Source organism: Pongo pygmaeus, chromosome 9 (assembly GCF_028885625.2).
Source record: "Pongo pygmaeus isolate AG05252 chromosome 9, NHGRI_mPonPyg2-v2.0_pri, whole genome shotgun sequence".
In the NCBI taxonomy this organism is placed as follows: domain Eukaryota; kingdom Metazoa; phylum Chordata; class Mammalia; order Primates; family Hominidae; genus Pongo; species Pongo pygmaeus.
In genome coordinates this window covers 74826114-74850310 of record NC_072382.2, presented here as the reverse complement: position 1 = coordinate 74850310, position 24197 = coordinate 74826114, and the positions used below count along the sequence as shown (strand labels likewise).

Below are 24197 nucleotides of genomic sequence, written 5' to 3'. Positions count from 1 at the left end.
GGCTGGCATGTCCAGCTAATTTTTTAACTTTTTTTTGGAGAGATGGGGTCCCCCTATGTTGCCCAGGGTGGTCTTGAACTCCTGGGCTCAAGCTATCCTTCTGCCTCGGCCTCCCAAAGTGCTTGGATCACAGGCATGAGCCTCCCCGCCCAGCCTCACTTTTGTAATTTCAGTATCAGCAATCACTTCATGCATAAGCCATTATCAGAATAACAAATCTTTTATACACATGCATACATGTACTTTTATTAAAAAACAACCAGCTGCAAATGCTCCAGAAATGTTGGACCAAGATATGCAATTCCAGACACATTCCCAGCAACAATAATTCCCACATAAGTTATTAAGAAAAAAGTAGGGACTTTGACTTTAATTATCCAACTTTCCATCTTACTTTGTTCCATGCCAATTAAACCATAATAAATAAGTTTGGGAAGAACTATAGGGATATATCCATCAACTCTAACATTTTCTAAGACTTTTCTTCTTTATTTTGCTTCCTCGGAATAAAAAGACTGCTAACTTAGTAGTGGATCCTTTACTTGTAAGCAACATACTTCAGGTTCTGTCCTGATACAGGTGGTATCTAGCCAATTGCTTGCTGGTAGGCAGTGGACACCTAGGCTAGACTGGACACCTCAAACTGAACATGTCCAAAGAAAACTTTTATTTTCCCTGTCCCATCCCAATACAACTGCTCCTCCTCCAATTAGTAAATGGAACACAATTCACCTACTTCTCAGGCCAAAATTTTTTGAATCATCCCAACTCCTCCTTTTCTCTCATACCTAACATCCAAGTCATCCGCAAATCATGTCTGGTCCCACACCTCTAGCATGTAAGATCTATAAGGGCAGTTTTATTTATTTTATTCAGTATCCAGAAGAGTAGCTGAAATATAGTAGGTGATTAATAAATGGATGAATCATCTTTCAGTAAGTTCAAATAAAAAGAGAATAAGAAATAGAAAAGGAGCATAGTTATGTTTGTTTTTGAGACATGGTCTCACTCTGTCACCCAGCCTGGAATGCAATGGCGCAATCACAGATCACTGCAGCCTTGACCTCCTAGGCTCAAGCAATCTTTCCATCCCAGCCTCTCGAGCAGCTGGGACTACAGGCACACACTACCACATCCAGCTAATTTTGTTTGTTTATTTTTTGAGACAGAGTCTTGCTCAGTCACCCAGGCTGGAGTGCAGTGGCACAACCTTGGCTCACTGCAACCTCTGCCTCCTGGGTTCAAGCGATTCTTGTGCCTTAGCCTCCGGAGTAGCTGGGATTACAGGCGTGTGCCACCATGCCCAGCTGATTTTTATATTTTTAATAGAGATGAGGTTTCATTATGTTGGCCAGGCTGGTCTTGAATTCCTGGCCTCAACTGATCAGCCCACCCCGGCCTCCCAAAGTGATGGGATTACAGGTGTGAGCCACCATACCCAGCCTATTTTGTTTATTTTCTTGTAGACACAAGGTCTCACTATGTTGCCTAGGCTGGTCTCGAACTCCTGGGCTCAAGTGATCCTCCTGCCTTGGCCTCCCAGAGTGCTGGGTACAGGCATGAGCCACTGTGCCTAGCCTGTAAATGATTTTTAAAATGACTTATTTCTCAAAAGGTGAGTGGCACTCCCAACTCTCCCAAGAGGTGAATTGCCTTCTCCCTCAGTTAAAGCAGAAAATAATAAAAAATGATGTATAAAGGCCAGGCACAGTGGCTTATACCTATAATCCCAGCATTTTGGGAAGCCAAGGAGAGAGGACTGCTTGAAGTTAGGAGTTTGAGACCAGCCTGGGCAACAGAGCAGGACTCCACCTCTACAAAAAATAAGAGTAAAAATTTTTAAGCCAGGCGACTAGCTGGGACTACAGATGTGCATCACCATACCTGGCTAACTTTTAATTTTTTTGTAGAGACGAGGTCTCACTATGTTGTCCAGGCTGGTCTTGAACTCTTGGGCTCAAGTGATTCTCCTTTCTGGGTCTCCCTAAGTGCTGGGATTATAAGCATGAGCCACCGCGCCCACCTTTAGTTTTTTCTTTTTTTTTTTTTTTTGGAGACGGATTTTCACTTTTGTCTCCCAGGCTGGAGTACAATGGCACAATCTTGGCTCACTGCAACCTCCGCCTCCTGCGTTCAAGCGATTCTCCTGCCTCAATCTCCCAAGTAGCTGGGATTATAGGCGCACACCACCACGCCTGGCTAATTTTTGTATTTTTAACAGAGACGGGGTTTCGCCATGTTGTCCAGGCTGGTCTTGAACTCCTCACCTCAGGTGATCCACCTGCCTCGGCCTCCCAAAGTGCTGGGATTACAGGCATGAGCCACTGCACCCAGCCTAGTTTTCAAATAAATAATTGCTTTCCGCTTTTCACATTCACATTTTATTGATTTAACATAAGATTTAATTAATTTATATAATTTCAAAAATAATATAACTGGCATTACAACTGACTCTTGATAAACATTCAACCTAACGGTATGTTTTACAGAGGAAATGAAGAGCAACAATTGACTCTATAAATCAGTTAAGCGGCAATGCATTAGAACACACCCAAAGCCTTATAATTCCCACAGCCTATGACTCGGCAATTCCACTTTTACAAATGTATTCTAATTTCTTCCCATCTTTGGGAGCAAAACTTTAGCTATAAATGTATTCATAAAAATACAAAATTGCAAAACTGGAAACACCTGAATGTCCAGTAATATAAAACTGTTAAATTAAATTATAGTAAACTCATCAATAGAATATCATGCAGCTCTTAGAAGGATACATTGAAAGACAGCATAGAATAATGGACATATAATTAAGTAATAAAAAGCAAGTTATAGGCCGGGCACAGTGGCTCACACCTGTAATCCCAGCACTCTGGGAGGCCGAGGCGGGCGGACCACGAGGTCAGGAGATTGAGACCATCCTGGCTAACACGGTGAAACCCGTCTCTACTAAAAATACAAAAACAATTAGCTGGGCGTGGTGGCGGGCGCCTGTAGTCCCAGCTATTCAGGAGGCTGAGGCAGGAGAATGGCGTGAACGCGGGAGGTGGAGCTTGCAGTGAGCCGAGACTGCGCCACTGCACTCCAGCCTGGGCAACAGAGCGAGATTCCGTCTCAAAAACAAAAACAAAACAAAAGAAAAAGCAAGTTATAAAATAGCATGTAATATAAAAACCCATTTTGGTAAAATATTTAAGGAAAAGAGAGAGTATTAAGTAAAATAATGATATGTAGAGTTGCCACAGTGCTGGCTCATAGTAGGCAATCAATAAATGTGAGCTTTACTACTATGATTATTATTTAAAAGGGATATACAACAAAAGTTCCTAACAGTTATCTTTAGGATACAGAAATATGAGTGATTCTCACTTTTTTTACATGTCCTAAATTTTCATCACTAAGTATATATCTGTTTTGTAATAAGGGTAAAAAATAGCTCTTTTTCTTTCTTTTTTTTTGGTGAGACAGTGTCTCATTCTGTTGCCCAGGCTGGAGTGCAGTGGCATGATCATGGCTCACTGCAGCCTCAACCTCCTGGGCTCAAGCAATCCTCCTACCTCAGCATTCAGAGTAGCTGGGACTACAGACATGTGGCACTATGTCTGGCTAATTTTTGTATTTTTCTGTAGAGACAGAGTTTCACCATGTTGCTCAGGCTGGTCTTGAACTCCTGAGCTCAAGTGATCCACCCACCTTGGCCTCCCAAAGTGCTAGGATTACGGGCATGAGCCACTGTGCCTGGCCAAAAATTGCTCTTTTAAAAAACGTACCACACAGTAAGAAGTGAATGGCTTCAACACAATCAGTTTTATCTAGCAATTTCTCACTTCTGCTTCCAAGAAGCCCATGGTAGTAGAAAAGGCTTTATCACAAAGACCTTTGAAAATTATTCCTCAATGTGGTATATTTGAAATTTTGAGAAAATATCCCTGTCCTGTAGGAAAAGGAATAAAATATGAGCAGCAGCATTATTATATAAGCATCAACTATTATAAATTTATTTTTTTATTTTTATTTTTTTAAGTATTTATTGATCATTCTTGGGTGTTTCTCGGAGAGGGGGATATGGCAGGGTCATAGGATAATAGTGGAGAGAAGGTCAGCAGATAAACACGTGAACAAAGGTCTCTGGTTTTCCTAGGCAGAGGTCCCTGCGGCCTTCCACAGTGTTTGTGTCCCTGGGTACTTGAGATTAGGGAGTGGTGATGACTCTTAAGGAGCATGCTGCCTTCAAGCATCTGTTTAACAAAGCACATCTTGCTCCGCCCTTAATCCATTTAACCCTGAGTTGACACAGCACATATTTCAGAGAGTACGGGGTTGGGGGTAAGGTTATAGATTAACAGCGTCCCAAGGCAGAAGAATTTTTCCTTAGTACAGAACAAAATGGAGTCTCCTGTGTCTACTTCTTTCTACACGGACACAGTAACAATCTGATCTCTCTTTCTTTTCCCCACATTTCCCCCTTTTCTTTTCGACAAAACCGCCATCATCATCATGGCCCGTTCTCGATGGTCGCTGTCTCTTCGGAGCTGTTGGGTACACATCCCAGATGGGGTGGCTGGGCAGAGGCGCTCCTCACTTCCCAGACGGGGCGGCCAGGCAGAGGCGCTCACTTCCTAGACAGGGCGGCCGGGCAGAGGCGCTCCTTACCTCCCAGATGAAGGGTGGCCGGGCAGAGGCGCTCCTCACTTCCCAGACAGGGTGGCCGGGCAGAGGCGCTCCTTACCTCCCAGATGAAGGGCGGCCGGGCAGAGGCGCTCCTCACTTCCCAGACACGGCGGCCGGGCAGAGGCGCTAATTTATTTTTATTTATTTATTTTTTGGAGACAGAGTCCAGGCTGCAGTGCAGTGGCATAATCTCAGCTCACTGAAGCCTCCAACTCCTGGGCTCAAAAAATTCTCCCACCTCAGCCTCCTGAGTAGCTAGGACTACAGGTATGCGCCACCACGCCCAGCTAATTTTTGTTTTTTTGTGGAGACAGGGTTTCACTCTGTTGCCCAGGCTGGTCTCAACCTCTTGGCCTCAAGTGATCCTCCTGCCTCTGCCTCCCAAAGTGCTAGGACTGCAGGTGTGAGCCACTGCACCTAGCCAAACATCAAGTATTATTATCTGAAAGCTGGTAACTCTCCTAAAACATACGTAAGGAAATTTCATATGATCTCCAAGATGACCAGTGAGTAGATTTGAACACATATTCTATGTGGACTAGAGTACCAGTTCTGCCAAACACATCAGACTTCATCAGCTGTATCATCTTACAATGCAAAGTAAATGAAAGACATATTAATTATGGATATGTTTATAGCACTAGACAAGCAAATAAAATGAAAAATTAACATGCTATTACATTTTCTCTTCATTTTATCAAAATACTTACACTCTTTGTATGAATTCTGGAAAAAGTAGTATATGGTGCCAAAAACTTAGAAGATGCATTTTCCTTTGGACATGAAATATGAATGCTTTTCTAAACAAAGAGGAAAAGATGAGATTCATCAGTAAAACTCCTCCAATGTATTATAATTAAAGCCTCTTAAAGAAAACATTAGGACTACAGGACATTCTCATCTTCTCAGTGTACCCTCTCTCATTCTCCTTTCCCACCCCACAAAACTATCCCTCCCCCATAGATCAGCAGTCCTTTTAAACTGTTGAGGGCTACAGTGTAATTTGGTATTGCTAAGATGCCATTATCTTTTTGTGTTGAAATAAGCTGCTCCATAGAAGACAGACAAACGATATGATACAACCAACAAGCATTAGAGCATTAGTTTTAAGAAGAAAATCTAATACCAATACTCTCAATTAGCAGTGGGGCAAGGAACAGGATCAGTGGAAGAGGACATAAAGAGATAAGGAAACTTCAGCACCATCCCTCAAACCTAGGTCTTAAAAGACAAGTCTAAAAGTAAACTTGCTGTCTACAAGAACTTTTAGAGAGAATGTTAGACTACTGACATTTACAATGACCAGATGAAATTGGTAAAGTAAATTATGGTACACCCATAAAATATGTAGGCCTGGGTCAGGCTTGAGGTGCCTATTCCCTCCTAAGACTTAAATTGACTGTACATGTTCATAGACTGGTTATTGTAACACAGCTATATTTTGATGCCCCATGTGTTCTACCTAGTCATTATCACCTGTCTTTCAACTACTGTAGGAAGATAACACTGGTGGCATATTAGGAAAGTGTACCTAGAAGTAGATGTTAGATTCAGGAGACATGACTTGCTAAAGGCCATTTGTAGCCATTTTAGGTAAGAATATTGGTGTTTGAAGGTAGCATGTGTAGAGGTTAAAAAAAAAAAAAGGCTTGGTAAACCCTCCCTCAAGGACTCTTGCAATATGACAGTCCCTTACTCTAACCAGCATAATACCAATACTATCACTTAAGTATAGATCTCCTAAGGAATTGAAGAGCTGCACTCACCAAAGGACCCCTAACCTTTTATCTCTTCTGCAGTAGTACTTCAAAGTCTCTAGTAATTCTTCAGGACAATGAAAATGTATTCCATAATCAAAATTTTCTGAACCTCTTTATATCCAACAAGCACAGGTCCTCACAGTTCATCAGAAAGAATGGTTTCAAAGTCAAAATATTCTCATCACTGAATCAGTATGCTCTTTACAGATCATCTACTCCTTTAAAATTACAATTAGACTATCTACACAAACAGCACTTTCTTAGCCAGCATATCCATGCCTGGCTGCCTGCAGGCCTTTCATTAAATGAGTTTTTGCTTCTAACTGCGTGACAAAGCCCATATAGCTGCAAGAGTGCTGGCCTGGATTTGGAACTGCCTCTTGTACCAGAAACTAAAGTGTCAGCTAAATTCTCTTGGCTGAATATTCATATTAGCAAGGATGCAAGGAGCTTCAAAAGCTTAGTGTTTGGGCCTCTGTAAGAATTGGATTCGCTCTCAGAAGACTTCATTTCTTTGGAGCTATGTGACAGATTTCAATAATCAGTACTTTTCTCCTACTTTGCAGTCTTGCAAATCAATCTTTAATCCACAAACAGACTACAAAGGAAGATAAATGTTAAAATATCTTCCAACATTAGCAGTGGACAATCATGCTGTTAATGAAAATATTTTAAAGAAAAACTGCAAGAGAGATCAGAACAGACAAAATCCAAGGGGAAAAAGTGTGAGTATGCTGCACTAAGATAAAATTCTAAGTCAAACATTTTTATCCTCCAGGGTTAGACATTTAAGCATAATGACAGATCTACTGTTTAAGAGAACAATGTAGCAATATCAAATAGCAAAGTGACTCATGGCAGTTAGGAAACAAATGAATGTTCAACTATAAGCACTTACTGTCTGAACCCACCCAGCAGGTTCACAGCAAAAATTAGCAATCATGTTTGAAGTGATAAGGACTGTATCCAGGTCTGAGTATGAAGGGAAGAAAGAAGTCAGCACCCAGGCTGTGCCAAAACACCTGGGAAAAACGTAGGCTTGCATGGTAGTGCTAAACTTGGAATCAACAGAACTGGGTTTCAATTCCAGCATACAGTCTGTCTTTGATTATTAGAGATTAATTAACCTCTCTGAGTTTGTTTGCTTATCTGCAAAATAGAAATTTAAAATGCCAATCTCACAGGATTGTTATGGTAAAAGAACCAAAACTAACTTCTGTAGTATTTTATAGATTCATCCACATGCAGTCTCACTCCCCATTAACCATTCTAGGAGGTAGAATAGGATCTCAGCTTTATTGATGAGGAAACTGAGACTCAGAGAACTAAGTTATTTGTCCAAAATCACACAGCTAATAAGTGTCAGAGTTAACTAAGACTTAGATCTTCTGATACCTATAATACCCATAGCTGTTTATGAAAAACAAATATAAAATATATAATAACATGTAGCCTACTACCTGGCCCAAAGAGAGTAATGAATGAACATTTGCTAAAAATCTTATGTAAAAAATGAAGTATTCTCTATTCTTGTCAGTACACCCAAAATATTTTTTATAACTAAAAAGTTTAATTACACAAAAAACAAAAAATGAAACAAAAGGCTGGTCCACCCTTAGGGAATCATCTCACCAGAGCATACTAACTGCAGCAGTCAGAATGAGTAGGGAGAGGCAAATCATGGGTTCTCCAACGCTTTGCTTACCCATCTACTCACCTCAAAGACAAACAAGAAAAACTGTTAAGTACTATTAATGTAGGCTCTTAATCAAGGCGTCACCAGATATGGATTATAAGGCTACATTGTTCAGTGTAGTAGGTAATGGCCATATCAGGCAACTGAGAACTACTTGGATACGGGCATCTATATTTTCAACTGTAAATTTTATAAAACCTAAATACAGATCAAGTATTTCTAATAAAAATTAGAGTCTGAACTGAGATAAGCTGTAAAAGTAAAATATACATGGAGTTTTGAAGACTTAATAAGAAAAAGAAATGTAAAATATCTCTAATAATTTTTAGTATTATTTACAGGTTGAAATAATGTTTTAGATATACTGGGTTAGATCAAATATATTATTAAAATCAATTTCGCTTGGGCATGGTAGCTCATGCCTGTAATCTCAGCACTTTGAGAGGCCGAGACAGGTGGATCACGAGGTCAGGAGTTCGAGACCAGCCTGGCCAACATGGTGAAACCCCATCTCTACTAAAAATGCAAAAATTAGCTGGGCTTGGTGGCGGGCGCCCATAATCCCAGCTGCTAAGGAGGCTGAGGCAGGAGAATTGCTTGAACCCAGGAGACAGAAGTTGCAGTGAGCCAAGATCATGCCATTGCACTCCAGCCTGGGCGACAGAGCAAGACTCCATCTCAAAAAACAAAACAAAATCAATTTCATTGTTTATTTTTATCTCTATAATGTGGCCACTAGAAAATTTTAAATTACACATGCATCTTGCATTATCAGAGCTGATATAAGGGAAGTAAGAGGAAGTCTGATGGCACTTAAAAGTATATGTAACTACAATAGAAAAAACCATTGACACTCACAGGCAGCAAAAACTACGATTCTCATACAAATGAAGTGGAGATACACAGATAATAGTATAAATATCTAAGGTAGACATTTGGGTACTACCATAGTTTTAAATATCATGCCATCTAGAAGACATAAAAACATACCTTGTTTATTTCATTCACAATAAATCCTTCTGAAGCTGTAACCTCTGGGATGCCATCTAGGCCAATTCCTTGACAAGTTAGGCTGCCATACAAAGATGGTTTCCCTATATGGTACAAAAGAAGCATGTCTCAAAAAATAAGAAAAATTTATTATTTTTCTCTTTGAAGACCCAATTCAGGCATCTGTATAAATAGTATACCCATGAAATTGGCCCATGAAAGAAAAACAGGTACCTGTGTTAAAAGTCAGGTGAAGTAAAAAGAGAATTAGATTAGGTGTCTTAGTCTGTTTAGTGTTGCTATAAAGGAATACCTGAGGCTGGGTAATTTATAAAGAAAAGAGGTTTATTTGGCTCACGGTTCTGCAGACTGTACAAGAAGCATGGCACCAGCATCTGCTTCTGATGAAAGCCTCAGGCTGCTTCCACTCATGGCAGAAGGAGAAGGGGAGCCAGTGTATGCAGAGATCACATGGTGAAAGAGGAAGTAAGAGAGAGGAGGGAGATGCCAGGATCTTTTTAACAATCAGCTTTCTCAGGAAAGAACAGAGTGAGAACTCAGTCACTCTCACTCTCCAGGGAGGACATTAATCTATTCATGAGGGGTCTGCCCCCATGACCCAAACACCCCCCATTAGGCCCTACCTCCAACACTGAGGATTAAATTTCAACATGAGATTTGGAGGGGTCAAACATACACACTATAGCACTAAGCAACTCTAATTTGAAAGGGGATACACTTTCAAGACTAAAATACATTTTCTTTTTTTTTTTTTTTTTTTTTTTTGAGATGGAGTCTTGCTCTGTCGCCCAGGCTGGAGAGCAGTGGCGTGATCTCAGCTCACTGGAATCTCCACCTCCTGGGTTCACACCATTCTCCTGCCTCAGCCTCCGAACAGCTGGGACTACAGGCACCCGCCACCATGTCAGCTAATTTTTTGTATTTTTAGTAGAGATGGGGTTTCACCATGTTAGCCAGAATGGTCTCGATCTCCTGACCTCGTGATCCGCTCGCCTCAGCCTCCCACAGTGCTGGGATTACAGGCGTGAGCCACCGCGCCCGGCCCGACTAAAATACATTTTCAAGACTAAAAGCTAAGAACAAAGATTTAGAGATTTGATACAGCATTTGTAGAGAGGGCTGCTAGAGTGATCTCAACCTGATGTAACTGGCTGTGAAATGTAATTCTTCCAGGATGAAAGGTGAAGATCAGTATGCATACATGTATTTATCTACAGTATATACACATAATACATAGTAAAGAATTAAGTTTCAGTAACCTGTAAAATTTGCCTAAGTAGAATACTGATTTTGCAGAGATATGGGCTAAGTAAGATACTATCCTACACATAAACACACGCAGATGATAGAATGAAGTTAAAAACTGTTTCCATTCTTCTATACCTTATATATTCCTGTCTATAACAGCCCATAACACACTGTTTACATGTCTGACTTGCCCAACAGACTGTGAAGTCCTTGAGTCTAGCAGGGTGCTACATTCATTTATTATTCAGTAAATAAATGTTGAACCAAACTGAAGTTACAGGAGAGAAGTAGAAATCATCATGGATTCACACAAGAGTGGGAGGGAATTTTTTTTTTTTTTTTTTTTTTTGAGATGGAGTTTCACTCTTGTCACCCAGGCTGGAGTACAATGGTGTGATCTCAGCTCGCTGCAACCTCCACCTCCTGGGTTCAAGCAGTTCTCATGCCTCAGCCTCCCAAGTAGCTGGGATTACAGGCGCGTGCCACCACACCTGGCTAATTTTTGTATTTTTAGTAGAGACGGGGTTTCACCATATTGGCCAGGCTGGTCTCGAGCTCCTCCCCTCAGGTGATCCACCCACCTCAGCCTCCCGAAGTGCTGGGATTACAGGTGTGAGCCACCACGACCAGGCCGGGAGGGCTTTCTAGAGAGTATAGGAGCCTCAAAGAAAGATAGGAGCTGGCTAGGAAGAAAACAGGGGAAAGAAAACTCCAAGTCAAGGAGGAGCATCTCAAGAATAAAAGAAAGTCAGTCAGGCATGGTGGCTCATGCCTGTAATCTCAGCATTTTGGGAGCCCAAGGTGGGCGGATCACGAGGTCAGGAGTTCAAGACCAGCCTGACCAACATAGTGAAACCTCTTCTCTACTAAAAATACAAAAATTAGCCAGGTGTTGTGGCACGTGCCTATAGTCCCAGCTACAATACTCAGGAGGCTGAAGCAGGAGAATCCCTTGAACCTGGCAGGAGGAGGTTGCCGTGAGCCGAGACCACGCCATTGCACGCCATTGCACTCCAGCCTGGGTGACACAGTGAGACTCCATCTCAAAAAAAAAAGAATAAAAGAAAGTCAAAAAGAACAAGAAGGAAGGACTCATCAATTAATACACCAGTTTGGTAATAGCAGTCATGGAAATGATAGTTGAGGGATAAATCCCAGAGAAACTCAAAGTCTAGGGTAGAAGTTTGGCCTAGAGAAGACCTAGTAAAGACGCTTTTCACAGGGAAGTATCATGAAGCACTATTTCAGAAAGATGCCACAAAAACAGAACTGAAGGAACTTCACTTTTTATCCCACTCCATGATTCCCTATTGTGTTTACCAACTGCCTTAAGAAGTCTGGCCCTCATGGTGCATCATTTCAACCAATCACTCAATGACTTCTCTACATTTGTGGATGTATATATATGTATTTTTTTAATATTTGAGACAGGGTCTTGCTCTGTCACCCAGGCTGGAGTGCAGTGGCATGATCATGGTTCACTGCAGCCTCTAACTCCCAGAATCAAGTGATTCTCCCACCTCAGCTTCCTGAGTAGCCTGCATGCCACCATGCCCAGCTATTTTTTTTTATTTTTATTTTTAGTAGAGACAGAGTCTCAGACTGGTCTCGAACTGCTGGGCTCAAGCAATCCTTCTGCCTCAGCCTCCCGAAGTGCTTGGATTACAGGGTGAGTTACCCTGCCCAGCTGACTTCTCTACATTTGTGAAGTCACTAAAATGACCTCAGCCTTGGTTTTCTCTATATAATAGCAGAACTAGGATCAATCCAACCACTTACCTTCTACATTCCTACATGCAGGCTGCTGAGCACTGCTCCAGAAAAGGACACAACTGTGCCGATTGTCACCAATCCAATTCATGTTTCTAAACTCAGCAGTTTTGTAATCCTTTCACCTCTCCCATTCCCCACAGCAGCTGGTTCTCATGCCATCTATCCTGCCATCAAAATCTCCTTCCTTCATAATAGCCAAAAATTAGAAATAAATGTCCATTAATTGATGAATGGATAAACAAAATGTAGTATATCCATACAACAGAGTATTACCGGGCCACAAAAAGGAATGAAGTACTGATAAAAACAACAAATAGAAACATTATACTAAGTTGCCTGTAATCCCAGCACTTTGGGAGGCCGAAGTGGGAGGATCACTTGAGGCCAAGAGTTCAAGACCAGCCTGGCCAACATGTTGAAACCTCGTTTGTCTCTACTAAAAATACAAAAATTACCCAGGTGTGGTGACAGGTGCCTGTAATCCCAACTACTCAGGAGGCTGAGGCACAAAAATCACTTGAACCCGGGAGGTGAAGGCTGCAGTGAGGAGCCGAGATTGCGCCACTATACTTCAACCTAGATGACAGAGTGAGACTCTCAAAAAAAAAAAGAAAGAAAGAAACATTATACTAAGTGAAAGAAGTCACACAAAAGGCCACGTATTTTATGATTCCATTTATACGAAATGTCCAAAGTAGGCAAATCCACAGAGCTAGAAAGTAAACTAGTGGTTGCTAGGATTGGGGGGTGGAAAGTGACTGTTAACGGGTATAGACTTTTTTGGGGGGATGATACTAGAAATAATATATGTAAAGTAACTAGTACATAGATAGTACACATTTTTATCTCAATAAAGCTGTTATTTAAAAACAAAAACAAGAAACAAGATGGTGGATCACACCTAGAGTCCAGCTACTTGGGAGGCTGAGGGAGGATCACTGGAGCCCAGGAGTTCAAATTCAGCACCTGGGAAACACGGCGAGACCCCATGTATTAAAAAATAAACACAGGAGTTCAAGACCAGCCTGGGCAACATAGTGAGACCTTGTCTCTACAAAAAATTTTAAAAATTAGCCAGGTATGGTGGTGCATGACTGTGGTCCCAGCTACTCAGGAGGCTGAGGTGGGAGGATCTCTTGAACCCAGGAGATCAAGGCTGCAGTAAGCCATAATCATGCAACTGTACTTCAGCCTGGGCAACAGGGCAAGACCCTGTCTCAAAAAAATAAGAACAGGCCAGGCACAGTGGCTCACACCTGTAATCCCAGCACTTTGGGAGGCCGAGGCAGGCAGATCACAAGGTCAGGAGTTCGAGATCATCCTGCTTAACGTGGTGAAACCCCGTCTCTACTAAAAATACAAAAAAATTAGCTGGGTGTGGTGGCGGGCACCTGTAATCCCAGCTACTTCGGAGGCTGAGGCAGGAGAATGGCATGAACCCGAAAGGCAGAGCTTGCAGTGAGCCGAGAACATGCCACTGCACTCCAGCCTGGGCAACAGAGCGAGACTCCGTCTCAAAAAAAAAAAAAAAAAAATTAGCCAGGCGTGGTGGCGCATGCCTGAAATCCTAGCTAATTGGGAGGCTGAGGCAGGAGAATCGCTTGAATCTAGGAGGCGGAGGTTGCAGTGAGCGGAGATCGCACCACTGCACTCCAGCCTGGGCAACAAAGAGCGAAACTCCCTCTCAAAAATAAATAAATAAATAAATAATAAAAATAAAAATAAACACACACAGAAACAAAAACCACCCTCCTCCTTAAGAGTTGACATCATTAACTCCAATTCATAAAGAAAACTGAACCTACAAGTTACCATCAAAAAAAAAAAAAAAAAGTGCAGGCGCGGTGCCTCACGCCTGTAATCCCAGCACTTTGGGAGGCCAGGGAGCGGATCACAAGGTCAGGAGATGGAGACCATCCTGACTAACACAGTAAAACCCCATCTCTACTAAAAATACAAAAAATTGCCGGGCACAGTGGCTCATGCCTGTAATCCCAGCACTTTGGGAGGCTGAGGCAGGAGGGTCACCTGAGGTTGGGAGTTTGAGACCAGCCTGACCAACATGGAGAAACCCTGTCTCTATTAAAAAAAAAAATACAAAATTAGCCAGGCATGGTGGCACATGCTTGTAATCCCAGCTACTTGGGAGGCTGAGGCAGGAGAATTGCTTGAATCTGGGAGGCGGAGGTTACACTGAGCCAAGATGGCACCATTGCACTTCAGCCTGGACAACAGGAGCAAAGCTCCATCTCAAAAAATAATACAAAAAATTAGCCGAGCATGGTAGCACGCGCCTGTAGTCCTAGCTACTTGGGAGGCTGAGGCTGGAGAATTGCTTGAACCCAGGAGGCAGAGGTTGCAGTGAGCCAAGATTGCACCACTGCACTCCAGCCTGGGCAACAGAGTGAGACTCCGTCTCAAAAACAAACAAACAAACAAACAAACAAACAAAAAACTCCTTGGTTGTTGAAGGTAGCTTGGTAATTTAAAACAACAACAACAACAACACTAAGTTTGTTGCTTTGTAAAGACTTGATAATGTTTTTTTAAAACTGTTTTAGGCCGGGGGCAGTGGCTCACACCTGTGACCCCAGCACTTTGGGAGGCCAAGGCGGTCGGATCACTTGACCTCAGGAGTTCGAGACGAGCCTGGCCAACATGGTGAAACCCCGTCTCTACGAAAAATACAAAAATTAGCTGGGCATGGTAGTAGTCCCAGCTATTCAGGAGGCTGAGGCACAAGAATCGTTTGAACCTGGGACTGGAGGTTGCAGTGAGCTGAGATCATGCCACTGCATTCCAGCCTGGGTGACAGAGCTAGATTCTGTTTAAAAAAAACTGCTTTAATAGTATGTATCGGCAAGATAAATGCAAAATATTAGGGAAAAGATCTAAAAAAAATATAAACCCCAGTTGACGTTTTGCTCTTAGATTGCTTTTTTAGCCTAAGTAAAGATTTGCCTTGCTTTAAAGAAACTGTGCCTTTCGGTTATGGTTTATTACAAGATAGCTAAGGTCCTTGTAATAATCAGTGGACTAATGAAGAGATGGTGAATTTTAATGTATGTTTATATATTTTAGTTAAAATAAAATGAAGGTCTTTTGTGTATTTTTATTGTATTTTATTTATTTATTTATTTAGAGACAGAGTTTCGCTCTTGTTGCCCAGGTTGGACTGCAGTGGCGCGATCTCCGCTCACTGCAACCTCCACCTCCTGGGTTTCAGCGATTCTCCTGCCTCAGCCTCCTGAGTAGCTGGGATTACAGGCACGCACCACCACGCCCAGGTAATTTTTTGTATTTTTAGTAGAAACGGGGTTTCACCATGTTAAGCCAGGCTGGTCTCAAACTCCTGACCTCAGGTGATCCGCCCGCCACGGCCTCCTAAAGTGCTGGGATTACAGGCGTGAGCCGCTGTGCCTGGCCTTTTTTTTTTTTTTTTTTTGAGACGGAGTCTTGCTCAGTCATCCAAGCTGGAATGCGGTGGCATTATCTGGTCTCACTGCATGCCCCGCCTCCCGGGTTCATGCCATTCTCCTGCCTCAGGCTCCCGAGTAGCTGGGACTACAGGCGCCCACCACCACATCCGACTAATTTTTTGTATTTTTTTTTAGTAGAGCCACCACACCCGGCTTTTGTTTTGTTTTGTTTTTTTTAACTGAGACAAGGTTTTGCTCTGTCTCTCAGGCTGCAGTACAGTGGCACAATCCTAGCTCAAGCAGTTAGAATAGGATTTTTGAACATAATTAAGCACAATAAAATAGGTAAAATAAAATACAGTATTTTCCTTGAATTTTTATGTTGCGTATACATATGTATATGTGTGTATGTATGTATATATATTTGTGTGTGTGTTTCTTTTTTTAGAGACAGGGTCTCACTTTCTGGTCCAGGGTAGGAGATCACGTAGCATGATCACGGCTACCCTTGTCCAGGGTAGGAGGTCCAGTAGCATAATCACAGCTCACTGCAGCCTTGGCTTGCTGGGCTTGAGCAATCCTCCCACGTCTCCCTCTTGAGTAGCTGGGACTACAGACACCCAACACCATGCCCAGCTAGTTTTATTTGCTGTAGACACGAGGGCTCCTTATGTCTCCCAGGCTGATCTCAAGCAATCCTCCACCTTGGCCTCCCACAATGCTGGATGACAGGTATAAGCCCCCACGTCTGGCCTTATTTTTAATTTTAAGATGATTGGCAAGTCACAGCACTATAAAGTCCATCCTTTATTCCACTGATATAAACAATAGTCTTTTTTTTTTTTTAATGATGGGGTCTCACTCTGTCACCCAGGCAAAAGCGCAATGGTTCGATCATAACTCACTGCAGCCTCAACCTCCCAGGCTCAAGAGATCCTCCTATAGCAGCCTCCACCTCCCAGGCTCAAGAGATCCTCCTATTGCAGCCTCCCAAGTAGCTGGGACTACATGCGCATGCAACTATGCCTGACTAATTTTTTTTATTTTTTATAGAGATGAGGGGGTCTCACTTTGTTGCCCAGGCTGGTCTCGAACTCCTGAGCTCAAGTGATCCTCCTGCCTCAGCTTCCCAAAGTGCTAGGATTACAGGTGTGAGCCACTGTGCCTGGCCAAAACTTTATTTCTCATAGAAATACAATATATCAGCAGCATTTGAAATGAAAGATAATAAGCAAAACAAAACTTTCTTACAGAATTTAGAAGGAAGGTTGATTTTAGAATGGTACCACCTCGGTTACAATTTGAATAGAATCCTGTGAATGACGTAAGAGTGTTGTTCAAAAGAAAAATTGATAAGACTTGGGAGCTTCCTGGATATGGCAGGGTCAAGTAACTAGGTTTTTCACTCTGATGCCTAGAAAAATGATGGTAACTTAAGAAATGAGAAAAATCAGGAAAGAGAACTCACTTGACAACAAATGTACTCAGCTTGGTTTTGGACTTCAGTAAGTCAAGTAACTTAAGGTAACAGTGAGACCTTCAAGCAAAAATCTCTAGCAAACAACTGATCAATCTCTGCTTGAACATGGAGAAGTCAGGGCTGGGGCTGTAGATCTAGAAATTACCATCAAGAAGGTCCCAGTTGAAGCTGCAGAAGTGCTTAGAATACAATAGCACAGGGTAAGTGACTAATTAAGATGCATCAACAATGTCTCTATGAATAAGTCTGTGGCTTTCAAATGGAAAATCAATCTGAAGGCCTTCCCTTGGAACGGAGGAGTTGGGGTGTTGGCCATACAGTACAGACTGGTCAAACATGTTTGCAGACTATTATGTAAGGAGGCTGGGCCAGGAGAAAGTAGGAAGCTTTCTTTTAAGGGTATTAATCCTTCTCCTTTAAAGTGACAGCATATATAATTTATGGGTATTACCTGGGGGATGACAGCTCAGCCAGGCCTCCCCTTCATCCTTCCTATGAAGAAAGACAAAAGCCTAATTAGGATCACCCAAAGTTGAATAGGATCCCACAGTTACAAGGGAAGAAAGAAGGTCATGTAACCTCCAGTTTGGTCATAGTACTTAGACATGAGATAGTCCAACCTCTCATCGGTTATAGATCATTCTAAGACAGACAAACTTTATTTGTTCAAGAAATATTTGTGGATTAACTATTTAATGAATAGATATCTGTTGGTTAAATTAATGCTCATCCATCAACAGTGAGCTCACTTTGAAAAATCAAGGTTATTTAATTAGATATTTATCAGGATTATTGTAAACCAAGCCCTGTGCTAAGCACTTTCCATACACAATCATTAACCCTCACAATAACCAAACAAGATTCCTTTTATTATTTTAGCACCTGCCCAATCTCCAAATCCTGATCTCTTCACCCTAGCACTTTTAGGGTATAATGGAAAGGGTCTATGCATTTAAGACAGAAAGATCTAGGTTGACAGCAACCCTCTATCATTTGACGAGATGCATGATCTTGGGCAAATTAAGCCTTCTGATTCTGGTGCTGTATTTTCTCATAGGTACCTAGTGGCACTTCATGTTATTGTTCTTTATTACTTATCACATTCTGTGTACTAGCAACTAGTCTGTATTTTAGCTCACCTAAATTAAGTAAGGTATAAATTTAGTAAGGTGTAAATTTCTTAAATGCAGAAGGCTATGTTTCATTCATCTTCACCATTGTTTCAATTTGAAAAACCCTTATTAGTAGTAGCAGTTGCCAAATATAGCACTGCTATATTCATCCTGAAGCCTAGAGAAATAACTGGAACAGTATAAGATCAATAAATGTTAGATGAATGAATAGTTTGCTGTGTATTCCTAATTAAGACGTCAGCTTTTCTTCTTTTTTGAGATGACTATCGCTCTGTCACCCAGGCTGGAGTGCAGTGGTGCCATCTCGGCTCACTGCAACCTCCACCTCCTGGGTTCAATCGATTCTCCTGCCTCAGCCTCCCGAGTAGCTAGGATTATAGGCGCCCACCACCACGCCCGACTAGTTTCTGTATTTTTAGTAGAGACGGAGTTTCACCATGTTGGTCAGGCTGGTCTCGAACTTCTGATCTCAACTGATCCACCAATCTCAGTTTTCCAAAGTGCTGGGATTACAGGCATGAGCCACTGCGCCTGGCCTGGATGTTAGCTTCCTGAAGAGCAGGAACCATCACTTATATTTAGAGTATACATCTGAGCTCCACCAAGCATCCAGTACGGGGCATGGACACAGTATGTTTCCTTAATAGTATCGTCCAGTATGCCTAATATAGCATTAGGGGCCTAGGAGAATACAAAGGTTCCATCACATACACAAAGTGGTGGTGACTACAGGGACTTCTGGAAATAACTGACGACTAATCAATATATGCTAAATGACTGCTTGGCCAAAAGCCTTCCTGCCTCCCAGTATCCCTGTCTTTCTCCAACTCACTGATACTAGTTCTGACGCGGGGATCACACAGCTCATGTGCTCCCCTGGCCTGGGGATAGCTTTTCAGAGAATGACCATACGGGTTTGATACTTCTTTTTCCGGACCCTGTTCCCTCCATATCCCTCAACAATTGACGAAGTAACCCCTATTGATATCCTGGACCAGGCATTGCTCTCCTTGACGCAAAAGCAACATCCACTACCCCGCCTCCTCTGACTCTGTTCTGGGCCTGGATTCACCTGAGGGCTTGCGCCCAGTCGCTCTGAATCCTCAAAGGCGCCGCCATCTCGACCCCGCCTCCACCAGCCCACCTCTTCCGCCCCTTCCCGGAAGTGGGTCCCCGAGGAGCGTGCGGCGAGGACAGAGGTGGGCTCAACGCCAAGAGGCCACCAATGAAAACGTGACCTTTTCACATTCCCCGCCCCTTCCGTGTGCACGCTCCCCACGAGGGGCTGGTTCCTGAAAGGAGTGACAGAGGATCCGCAACCGCCTGCGAAGCCGAAGCCACCGCGTAGGAGCGTGCGTTCGGGCCCTCTTCTCCGACCTGTTCGGTGAGCATCGCGTACCGCGTTCTTCCGGAGGCGTTGCGGGCCCAACGGGGCTGCGATCAGCGGCCGCGCGCACGCGCGCGCAAGCGTTCCTCAAAGTTCAAAGTCCTCGATGCGCCTGAGGCGCCTCAGGCCTCGTGGCTGCCAGCATTTTTCTGCTTTAAGATCCTTTCCATGACTTCTTTGTTTAGGTCCGCCTCCACGATCCAGCTGCCAACCATCTAGCCTACCCTGATCTCTGAGCAGCGGTCGTCCTCATTTTACTCCAGAGGAGACTGAAGCCAGAAGGTGGTGAGAGGAGAGTACAGTAGCATTTACTGAGTCCTATAGTAGCCCAAGCACTTTTCATTCGTTATATTAATCTTCATTCTAATTGTGCGAATTAAATATTATTAATGGGAGAACTAAAATGAAAAAGATTACATAGTAAGGCGTAGTGCTGGGATTTGAACACGGATCTCTTGGTTTAGGATCAAGGCACTTTCCATTCCACTGTTCTTTCTCTAAATTATTTGCTCCTGGCCTATTTAAAGAGTTAACAGTGTATTTAGGAAGAGAAAACTATCATTTATTGAACTCTTTAGACATACCAGCCTCCTTGCAAACCTTACCTTTTTTTTTTCTTTTTTTTTGAGACAGGGTCTCCCGCTGTAACCCAGGCTGGAATGCAGTGGCGTGATCACGGCTCACAGTGTTGCCCAGGCTGGGCGCAAACCATCCTCCCGCCTCAGCCTCCCAGTGCCAGGCGTGAGCCATGGCACCCGGCTTCATCTCTGTGTTTCCAGAGAGGTTATCAAATGATGTGTCCAAGGGCACCAAATGAGGCAGTGACAAAGCTAGGTCCAAGTCTGTTTCAAAGCCCATTTTCCCCCTCTTGCTTAAGTTATACCGCCTCCAAGGCAAATGAGTTATGTAAAGTGCCTAACTCCCTCTTGTGACTTCCCCATTGCCCTCAGAATAAAAAGTCTTAAACTCCCTACTATGTCCTACAAAGCCTTGTGATGATCACTTACTTATATCACCAGTTTAATATTGTCTTGTTCTCACACTGTATTCTCTCATCACTGAACTTTTTTTTTTTTGCTCTCGTGTCAGATTCTATCTCAACCACCTGCTCGTCTGTTGACCAAAAATAGTTTTCCCATCTCTGGCTAACTTCTGTTCCATCTGTCAAGTTTCAGCTTGGAAATCACTTCCTCTAGGAAGCCTTCCCTGCCTATTCCTGCCCTTGTCTGGATTAGGTATCCCTCCACTGTGGTCCCAATCTTCCCTATCTGTACACTGTGTAGTAAACTGCCCTGTTTCCTTGTCTAGGTTGTAAACTCCATGAAGCCGGGAACTTAACTGACTTAGACAGTCTTGAATCCTCAGCACTAGCATAGTGCCTGGTACATGATAGGTACTTAATCATTTGTTGAGTGAATGAGAGACACAGTAAAGGCAATAAGGAGTCCTAGTTCCTTTACAGCCCATCATGGTGAAATTTTTGCAAAGGCTGAAGTCATTTCTCTTCAGACCTTAAGTTCCTTCTGTATGCTGCTTTCTGCTGAGTGTTCTGATGCAGACGGGCAAGACAGTTTGGGCAAATAAAGACACCTCACATTTTTGTATAGTTTACAAAGCCATCTCACCTTATAGACCCAGAGGCCAGGTTTCTGCATGCTGTATGCTACAGCCACACTGAACTCTTTCCATCCTTCCCATGTGTCAAAACCTACGCATATTTGGGCACTCTTTCACTTTGTTTGTTTGTTTGTTTTGGAGATGGAGTCTCACTGTGTCACCCAGGCTGGAGTGCAGTGGCGCGATCTTTGGCTCACTACAACTTCCGCCCCCTGGGTTAAAGCGATTCTCCTGCCTGAGCCTCCCGAGTAGCTGGGATTACAGGCGCCTGCCATCACGCCCGCCTAATTTTTGTATTTTTAGTAGAGACGGGGTTTCATCATCTTGGCCAGGCTGGTCTTGAACTTCTGACCTTATGATCCATCTGCCTCAGGCTCCCAAATTGCTGGGATTACATGTGTGAGCCATCGCACCCAGCCTCTTTCGCTTTTTAAACTTTGTTCTTCAGCATAGAATAAGGCTAGTAGGATAAAAGAAGAAAGATTATTTATTTATTTGAAACAGGGTCTCACTATGTCACCTAAGCTGGAGTACAGTGGCACCATCATAGCTCACTGCAGCCTTTGAACTCCTGGGCTCAAAGGATTCTCCCTCTTCAGCCTCTTGAGTACCTGGGACTACAAGTGTGTGCCACCATGCCCAGCTAATTTTTACATTTTTTTCTTTTTTCTTTTTTTTTTCAAGACGGAGTTTCACTCTTATTGCCCAGGCTGGAGTGCAATGGTGTGATCTCGGCTCACCGCAACCTCCACCTCCCGAGTTCAAGCGATTCTCCTGCCTCAGCCGCCTGAGTAGCTGGCATTACAGGCATACGCCACCACACCTGGCTAATTTTGTATTTTTAGTAGAGACGGGGTTTCTCCATGTTGGTCAGGCTGATCTTGATCCCCAACCTCAGGTAATCCGACTGCCTCAGTCTCCCAAAGTGCTGGGATTATAGGCGTGAGCCACCATACCCAGCCATTTTTAAATTTTTTTGTAGAGATGAGGTCTTGCTATAACCCCTGCTGGTCTCAAACTCCTGGGCTCAAGGGATCTTCCTGCCTCAGCCTCCCAAAATGCTAGGATTACAGGTGTGAGCCATCGTACCTAGCTGAAAGTTTAGTTCTTTTTAGGTAGATCAGAGATCGCTTATCTAAAACGATGACATTTCACCTAATTCATATTCCAATAGCAAAATCCATTGAGCTTATTGAATGTTATGTCAAGCATTCTCACACAGTTTATCTCATTCAGTTCAAACCACTTTGCAGGCCTGCTCTCAGCCAGGCCTAGTGCTGGGGGCACAAAGGTAAATCAAGACAAACATCAGCCGGGCACAGCTGGCTCACACCTGTAATCCCAGCACTTTGGGTGGCTGAGGCAGGAGGATCACTTGAGCCCAGGAGTTTGAGACCATGCTGAGCAACATGGAAAAACCTTGTCTCTACTAAAAAATCAAAAAAATTAGCTGAGTGTGGTGGTGCACAACTGTAGTCCCAGCTACTCTGGCCAGGGAAGGACTGAGGAGGAAGGATTGCTTGATCCTAAAGATGGAGGCTACAGTGAGCCTGGGCAACAAAGCAAGACACCCTCAAAAAAAAAAAAAACAAGCATCTGTCTTCAAGCTTAGCGTCTCCCACGGGAGACAGACACATTAAACAGGCGAAATGGTGCAGTCTGGTCAGTGCTATTTATAATCTAGGAACCTCACATATTATATCCCTACTCTAACCTGTTAATGTTCTATAGACTCCCCGTCCCCAGGATGTCAACCTCAGTCCCTCAAGGCCATACCTGGACCCAACGGGTGAAGAAGGACGATGAGGAGGAGGACCCGCTGGACCAGCTGATCTCCCGCTCTGGCTGTGCTGCCTCCCACTTTGCAGTGCAGGAGTGCATGGCCCAGCACCAGGACTGGCGGCAATGCCAGCCACAGGTGCAGGCGTTCAAGGATTGCATGAATGAACAGCAGGCGAGGCGGCAAGAGGAGCTGCAGAGGAGGCAAGAACAAGCCAGTGCCCACCACTGAGACCCCAAACCACCATCCCCAGTAGATGGCCCTGCCAAGACCAGCACCCAGCAAGATTATAGAGGAAGAAATCCTAAATGCTGGGTGTGGGAGGTCTAAAACATGGGGATAGTTTTTGGATCTGGAGTTGAGAGCCATGGGTTTGGACATGACTGGCACAAACAGCTGTCATATGTTCATGGTCAGATCTCATACATCCTCAGCTGTCTTGTTCCACCAGTATTTGCCAGGAAAACAAAGAATGTGTTAAGGGATGCTCCCCCACCCCACATCTTGAGTCAGTGTGCCAAGTACTGAGATGATTTTAGGGACATTTTATTTTAAATTAAATTCACAATCTAATGGTAAATTGATTACCTAATTAGTGCCTTTCTCTTTCATCACTTGTTCTGGATGTTTCAATCAGTTTAGTGGAAGGAAAAAAGTAAATGGGGAAACTTTTTATTCAAATAAGTTTTTCTTTTGTTTTTTTGAGATGGGGTCTCTGTTGCCCAGGCTGGAGTACAGTGGTGCAGTCAGGGCTCACTGCATCTTCAGTGGGCTCAGGCCATCCTCCCACCTCAGCCTCTCAAGTAGCTGGAACCACAGGTGTGTGCATCACCACACCCAGCTAATTATTCAAATATTGAGTACCTATTAAATGCCAGATTCTGTTGAATTAACAGATACCAAGTCTGGCTTTAACTTGCTCCCAACCCAACAAACACAAAGTTCGGCTAACATTTTTAAAGTATATTTAACACTAAAATACAAATTTTCAGCTTTTGAAAAGTGGAAAAGCTGTCAACATTGATTTTTATTCCCTCTTAACAATTTGCTGGAGCTGAATAATAACTCCCCCTTTAAGTAGGTTGTGTTTTCCCATTCAAAACAGTTGCATATCACTTCTCACTTTTCTTCAACAAAACGACTCTTACATTCTATTCTTTTTTTTTTTTTTTTTGAGATGGAGTCTTGCTCTGTCGCCCAGGCTGGCGTGCAGTAGCGCAATCTC

The 24197-nt window shown here is 43.2% G+C and overlaps 2 protein-coding genes across 7 annotated transcripts in view; one reads left to right on the top strand and one right to left on the bottom strand.

The window, feature by feature from the left end:
• PAAF1 (proteasomal ATPase associated factor 1) overlaps window positions 1-19571 on the bottom strand; it is a 48887-nt gene extending 29316 nt beyond the window's left edge. For 2 of the 4 annotated variants that reach the window (XR_008492570.2, XM_054440918.2), the window contains exons 1-4: window positions 19261-19386; window positions 17507-17547; window positions 9115-9218; window positions 5379-5468 (exon numbers count right to left, since the gene is read on the bottom strand). Coding sequence is in view for 3 of the 4 variants with exons in the window: in XM_054440918.2 (XP_054296893.1) it covers window positions 5379-5468; window positions 9115-9218; window positions 17507-17547; window positions 19261-19307 (282 nt within the window). In the remaining variant the exon portion in view is untranslated. Of the gene's footprint in view, window positions 1-5378; window positions 5469-7326; window positions 7654-9114; window positions 9219-17506; window positions 17548-19260 lie in introns of those variants that run through there. The other 2 variants (XM_054440915.2, XM_054440914.2) reach the window with 2 other exon arrangements.
• On the top strand, window positions 19448-23552 carry LOC129008550 (cytochrome c oxidase assembly factor 4 homolog, mitochondrial). Of its 3 annotated transcripts, none has more exons than XM_054440921.2 (3): window positions 19460-19572; window positions 19761-19857; window positions 22924-23552. In XM_054440921.2, exon 3 carries the CDS (start codon window positions 22940-22942, stop codon window positions 23201-23203), a length of 264 nt encoding a protein of 87 aa, XP_054296896.1. In that variant the 5' UTR covers window positions 19460-19572; window positions 19761-19857; window positions 22924-22939; the 3' UTR covers window positions 23204-23552. The 3 variants fall into 3 exon arrangements, with proteins under 3 accessions (XP_054296895.1, XP_054296896.1, XP_054296897.1); XM_054440922.2 differs by having other exon boundaries at window positions 19761-19860; XM_054440920.2 differs by lacking the exon at window positions 19761-19857 and having other exon boundaries at window positions 19448-19572.
• Window positions 23553-24197: the final 645 nt, after the last annotated feature.

Bases quoted from the DNA above. Each gene is read 5' to 3' on its own strand.
- LOC129008550 (XM_054440920.2), top strand. From the start codon at position 22,940: ATGTCAACCTCAGTCCCTCAAGGCCATACCTGGACCCAACGGGTGAAG.